The following is a 6,655-nucleotide window of genomic DNA, read 5'->3' on the forward strand; positions in this document are numbered from 1 at the left end:
AAGAAGCTGATAGGTAGGCAGAAAATCAATCAGCTCACCAATTCCAAGATAAAACTTCTACTATTTTCACACTAAACACTCTGTATTTTACAAGTAAAATATTTATTTTTAATTTTTTTCTCTCATTCTAAATACTTTACTTGATCAACCAATCAATCATCTGGCAACAACTTTAAACTTTAATGAATCATCTAGACCAGGGTTTCCTTAGTAATACTGACATCATAAGCTAAATAATCTTTTTTTTTCTTTTTTAAAATTAGTGTTGGGCTGTCTTGTCCATTTATGTTATTAAGCAGCACCCCTGGCCTCTACCCAAAAGATGTCAGGAGCACCCCCAGTTGTGACAACCAGTAATGTCTCCAGACATTGCCAAACGTCCCTGGGGGCAACAGTGCCCTAGTTGAGAGCAGCTGCTCTAGACATAGGTTGTTCCTAATTTTTAATTCAATTCTGAAAATAATTTTAAAAATAATTTTATGTTACGTATGTAACTCCAGACATAACTAACGTATTAGAAATTGGTGCCTTCTCGTTAGGTAAATGAAATGTTTCAGGAGAATTATTTAAGTAGCTAATATTTTCATAAATATCTCTTGGTTAAGGAGGGGAAAAGACAGAATTAATGGTTTGTAACCACCAAGGAATAGTCATTATCTAAGAAATGTCATCATCATCTCCAGCAACAAAAGCACTGAGGATTTCTTTTCCTCCAAGAGAAGTCCTCAGTATAACTGTAGAAATAGATAAATAACACAGTCTTGCAGCGGGATTATCTGAGATGTAAATGATTAATTACCCATTTAGGTGCCCAAGGCTTTTTTAAATAATGGAAAGGACCGTAGTGTAATTTAATGAAATGGACCTGGAAAAACTAATCTGGATATGTTTTGCCTTCATTATACATTTGTGAAGTGATTCAGGACTCCTAAAAGGGCTAGTCATTCCGATAGAGACATTTCTTGGTCTTTAAAATTCAGTAGTAAAAGTAATGCTCACCACCTTGGCGATTTTCTGTAAACTGTGTATCAATGGATCTAGGAAAAGTACCATAGAAATAAGATATGAATTACCATGGTTTTTAAAAGGAAAGCAGTGAGTCTATTATAGTGGACAACGACGGTAAAAATATAACAATAGGAAGAATGCAGAAAGAATCATTTGTTACCTTTAAAAAGTCCTAATTCCTATTTAAATTGCTTTCTTTCCCACCAAGTTTTCTCGTACCAATTTTTTTCCTCAAGCAGTGTTTTAATAGAAGGTAAAGAGAAGTTTTAAAATTCAACAATCCTCTTTTTTGAATGTTTCGTTTTCCCTCTGCAAATCAAGGAATTTACCTCAAAATTCCATAGCAACCTCTGATAGACTTGTGTAAAAATTCAGATTGTACACTTAAAAAAAAAAAAACAACTTAGGAAATGTTCTATTGTGAAGATTGCCGTTTTAAATTCTTTCAGCTCACATTCAGAACTCACTACTTGGGTCAGGAAGGCAAAAGGGAAATCACGCGCTCGGCAGGCCCAAGGCCTGAAGACCCGGCCCGGTCCTCCCGCGCCCCTAACCGGCCCGCCCCGGGCTCCCGGCCCAGCCTGGACTCACTCTCCGCGGGTTCCTTAGAGCGCCGGCCGCCGGACGACTTCCTCAGCAGGCTGCGTCCTGAGGTAAAGAGGCTGGTCAGCTCCTCCAGGGGGCTGGTGGGCGTCCTGGAGCGAGAGCCGCCCGGGGCCCCTGGCCCGTACGTGTTCACCGCGGCGTTGACCATCTTCGCCCCGTCCTGCGACACGGGCCTGGGGGCGGAGTGAGGCACTGGCGGAGAGCTCCTGGACAGGCTGCCCGAATGCACGGCGTCGTACGGGGGAGGCCTTTTGAGGCTCAGGGGGGTCAGGGACCTCCCCATGCTCACCGGGGAGGGGGAGGCGGAATGACTTTTGGGGTAGCCGTGGGGAGACTGGGTTCGGTATAGAGTGGAGGGGGGCGGTGGGGACGAGGACAGCACGGAGGCCGCAGAAGCGGGTCCCAGGGCTCCGGGCTGGTCTTTGTCCAGCTTCGCGTGGCCAGGGGTGTGAGACGGCAGAGAGGACGGAGACGGGGACGCTCCGGCCGGCTGCTTCATGTAAGACACGTTTTCCAACACCGGGAGCTTCGTGACCTCCAGGGGGGTCAGCGGGGACTCGTCAGAATTGGGGGAGCAATGCACGGGGGCTGGTGGGAACACCAGCAGTGGGGGTCTGTGGGAAAGGAGGTTGGGGAACGGCGGAGGGATGTCGCAAAGCAGTCCCTTAGGAGTGCATGGCACTGAGGACTTGGCGAAGTCCAAGTCAGGCACCGTGGGCGTAGCACACTGCGAAGAGCAACTGTGATGGTCAAAGTCACATTTGGGATCTTGGCCTAAGTCGTCAAAGATGGGGTACTTCATTTCCTCGTAGACGGCCTCGCTCTGGTCGTCGTCCTCCTTCCTGAAGTCTCTGAGGATGTTCCCCACCATCTCGATGTACACGGGCTCCTCTTCCTCGGGGTCTCCCGCGGGGCTACCCCCCTGCGACAGGGAGGAGTCCCGGGTCAGAGACGTCCTCCGGGGCCCGTGCTTTGTCACGTAGGTTTCATCGAAGGACGTGCTCAGCTGAGTGTTGGGGTTCCGCTTCGGTTTGGGAGGAGGAATCTTCTTGGAATATTCATCACTGTGAGGTCTTGGTTTGGTCGATACTGAAAAAAAGAAAAAGAAATAGTAAAATAGATGAGTATAAGAGAAAAACTTCCAAAAATGATTTTCACTTGGGTCGACTGCTCTAAACTTTTGGCCAAAGGGGTAGTCGCCTTCATTTCTGGCTTGAGGCTTAGAATAAAAATCAACGAAAGGGTGAACCATTTCTCGTATATAGAAAAATGTGTTGGTGGGAGGATAATAATTCTTATCCTCAAACTAACACCAATCATCCAACACTGATAAATCCATTGAAATCAGGACTATTCACCCTTCTGCCTTAGAATATCTAGATAGAAGTTTTCAAATGAAACATGCTGGATAAAAGCAATCAAAAATTCCATAAAAAAATTAACCTGCAGGAATTAAGTAAGAAAGAAAAGAGGGGAGAGAAAGCGAGAATGTCTGTTAATAACACAAACAGTCACAAAACTACCATAGAGACTAAGCCCTTTTACTGACGTGGCTATTACACACAATCTCATCTTGCTTTCACTTAGGATAAAAATTCCCCAGCCTGCTAGACTTAATCTCTGTCTTGGTTCAAATAAATAGCTTCTTATATGGATGGGTCTGATATTTCAGAGAAATTGATGTGAAAATCTTATGAGGCTAGACAAGTTAATCTCTAAATCTCCAGGTATTGTTGATTATGGTGTATTTGTCTGTTTTTGCTCACAAGATCTCTTATGATATCCCAAATGCTATCCTGGAATGAATTTATTAGGTAGGTTCTACTGACAAAGCAGAATGCCCTGGAGAGTTTTAAAAAAGAGTAACTCAGGGGGCGATATTTAAGCTTCAAGAAGAACTTCTGAAAACTCACAACAGATATGTGTACCCACCAACACATCCCACGGCCTGCTGGAAGCCCCACCTTTTTTGACAGAACACAAACTTCTGATACTATAGAGTAGGGTGGAACAGGCTGGCAAATGTCTGTGTCTGAAATGAATTGTTTAGCATGCAAGGAAGTTACCTGTGTCTTGTTATTACCTCTTTATCTCATTGTGTTGATATATGATTACAGTGATTATCGTTATGATGTGATGTGGCACAATGTATTTACTTACAGTAGAAGGTAGCACACAGTGTAAGCTGACAGAACAGCTTAGGGTTATAAACCTGTAATGAAATAACAGGCTCCTCTATAATTTGCAGCCTGAAAAGGGGGGTCACGAGGCCCAAATCAGGAAACATTTGAATTCTTCTTTGTTTTACTCAATTGGCATAGCTTATGATATAAGAGTTCTTCTAAAACTTACTAAAGGAGAGGAAAATGCTTAAGGCTAGGTTACTGGATGGGGCACAGTGGCTCACGCCTATACTCCTAGCATTCAGACAAGAATAGGCAGGTGGAATGATTAAGCTCAAGATTTTGAGACCAGACTGAGGAAGAATGACCCTATATAGAGATAGCCCCTTATCTCTCCTAAAAATAGAAAATAAATAAACAAATAAAACCTAGCTGAGCCTCATGGCAGGCACCTATAGTCCCAGCTAAATGGAGGCTGAGGAAAGAGTATCTCTTGAGCCCAAGAATTTGAGGTTACTGTGAGCTAGGCTGACACCACAGCATTCTACCCAGGCTGACAGAGTGAGACTCTGTCTCTAAATAAATAAATAAAAGTTTAAAAAAATAAAAATAAAAAAGGGTAAGTTCCCCTATGCATCAATCTTGCCTGAGGCATAAGGGAAGGGAACCAATCAAATACTCTGGTCATGATTTTGCTTGCTGCTTCTTTTTGAAGAAAAGGTTGCTAATGTCTGTAGACTATTCCTTTAACCCATACTAGGAAAAACCATATGTCATTTTCCTGAAATCTTTAGCAGTGAAGTCTTTCAGAGACCAAAGTGAAAAGCCTGGAGACATTATGGAGTGAAAAATACCCAATCAGTCGTTCTTCAGAGGGACCCCAAGAACCCAATATAGCCTCCCTGTACCATCCAACTTGACATAAATTTTACCGGTTTTTGAAATCTATTGAGTATATTAATTTTCATATGATTTAAATAAGTCATCTGATTACATATAAAAATCTGAGCCCTTGGGGGTGGTGCCTGTGGCTCAAGGAGTAGGGTGCTGGCCCCATATACCAGCAGTGGCGGGTTCAAACCCAGCCCTGGCCAAAAATGGAAAAAAAAAAAGAAAAATCTGAGCCCTAATATTTCAAAGTAAAACTATAAATCAATGAACAAGGTGGACTTGGTGCAGGAAGAATTCTAATAGTCAGGACTTGGAAGAACAAAAGCTCACCCCAGCTATTCTTCTGCAGCTTGTTTCCGGCCATCCTCACATCCTCAACTGGAGGAAATTGCTCATAATTAAGTAACTCAGGCTCTGAGAAAATATTTGCTACAAATATTGGGTACCAGGGTTTGAATTGTGTGGGGTTGAGGGAATGCTTTGAGGAAAGGGAGCTTAAGGAGTCTGGGTAGGAAAGTGCTGTATGACTGGGGGGTTACACTGAGGCTAGGAATTTGGGTGTGTCCATGAGATGGATAGCTTCCTTATATGAGAACACATGCACTTAGAATGGGATTTTCATTTTTCTACTTCTTAAACTATAATTCACTTTTATTTTCTTTGACTTGTCACAAAAATCTCAAACTTCAACACAGACTATGGAGAGGTATTACAGGATAAGAATTCAACCACCTACTGAGTCTCCTTGTAGGGAGCAGCACGGGGGTGAGAGTGTAGTCAGGATTCCCGAGGGGTGGATCTGGGAGTGCAGGGTATTCAGGGAAGTGATAGAATATGAGCAACACTGGAGACAAACTCTCTCTTTACCACATAGATTAGAAAGTGGACTTTGGAATGAATGAGACCAAAGGAATGAATGATTGTGATATCCTCACAATGTGAGCAAATGACACATTATGTTGTTTGACAAAAAAAAAAAACAGAAAAAAAAATGAAATAAAAACCCTCTATATCCATGGAAGAATTGAAGAAAGAGAAGTTTCTGTTATAGAACACAACACATTTAGAATTAAGGTGAAAACACTATTTATTAAGAAAGACTTTGGGCAGCCCACTTACACTACCAGAACAATTTCAGGGACATGCCAAGTATAGATACTGTCTGAGAAGAGAAACAGAATATCATACATGACTCTCATGGTGACATGATCAAGGTTGACAGTTGCTATTGACTGAATTGTGTCATCCTCCTTCCACAAAAAATTTCCTATGTTGAGGCCCTAACCTCCAGTGTGATGGTATTTGGAGATGTATCCTTTGGAAGATGACTGGGTTTAGATGGGGTTATGAGGGTGAGATAGTCATGATGTGATTACCAGGAGAGACACCAGAGAGCCAGGGCATTCTCATTCCCATTCTCTCTCTCTCTCTTTCTCCCCCCTCAGCCCCACGTTCCCTAGTTCCCATATGAGAACCCAGAAAGCAGCAGTCTATGAGCCACACAGAGAGCCTTCAACACAAGCCACACTTGCTAGCACCTTGATCTTCAACTTCCATCTTTAAGAACTGTGAGAAAATAAATTTCTGTAATTTAAGTCATTCACTTACAACAAAATAAGTTTAGTGACCTAGGACAATGATATCTACCGAGCCCTGTGTAAAGGCCCTTTCCAGTGGAATGATGAGCACCTACTTTGATCCTCTGGCACTGGAACTAGCTTTGTCATTTTAGAATTAAAACGACTCTTTTCCAGCCCTGTACAATTCTCCCATGCCCTCTACCTCCTCACTTCGTGCAACCATGTCACAGAGAGCTCGTTCTGGCCATTTACAGAGCCGCTCCTTGCAGACACCTGCCCACAGCAGCTTCCACCACATGGCTGTCATGCTGCTGTTTTCTGATCTCACTTGCCAGCTGTGGGAATTAGGTCTGTAATGTAGTTTAGGTCAGGCATTTCTGGAGGGCTTGTTGACCACAGACCAAGTTCCTCAAACCCTCAAGGCAGCAATAGACTGGTGATGTACAC

At 43.1% G+C, this 6,655-nt stretch overlaps 1 protein-coding gene across 1 annotated transcript in view; it reads right to left on the minus strand.

The window, feature by feature from the left end:
* Positions 1-6,655, minus strand: part of NYAP2 (neuronal tyrosine-phosphorylated phosphoinositide-3-kinase adaptor 2) — a 251,110-nt gene that overhangs the window by 96,929 nt on the left and 147,526 nt on the right. The window contains 1 exon segment of the mRNA XM_012802112.2: positions 1,600-2,703. Coding sequence (XP_012657566.2) covers positions 1,600-2,703 — 1,104 coding nt within the window.

This window comes from Otolemur garnettii, unplaced genomic scaffold (genome assembly GCF_000181295.1).
Source record: "Otolemur garnettii isolate 467f Iridium unplaced genomic scaffold, OtoGar3 scaffold00013, whole genome shotgun sequence".
Taxonomy (NCBI): Eukaryota; Metazoa; Chordata; class Mammalia; order Primates; family Galagidae; genus Otolemur; species Otolemur garnettii.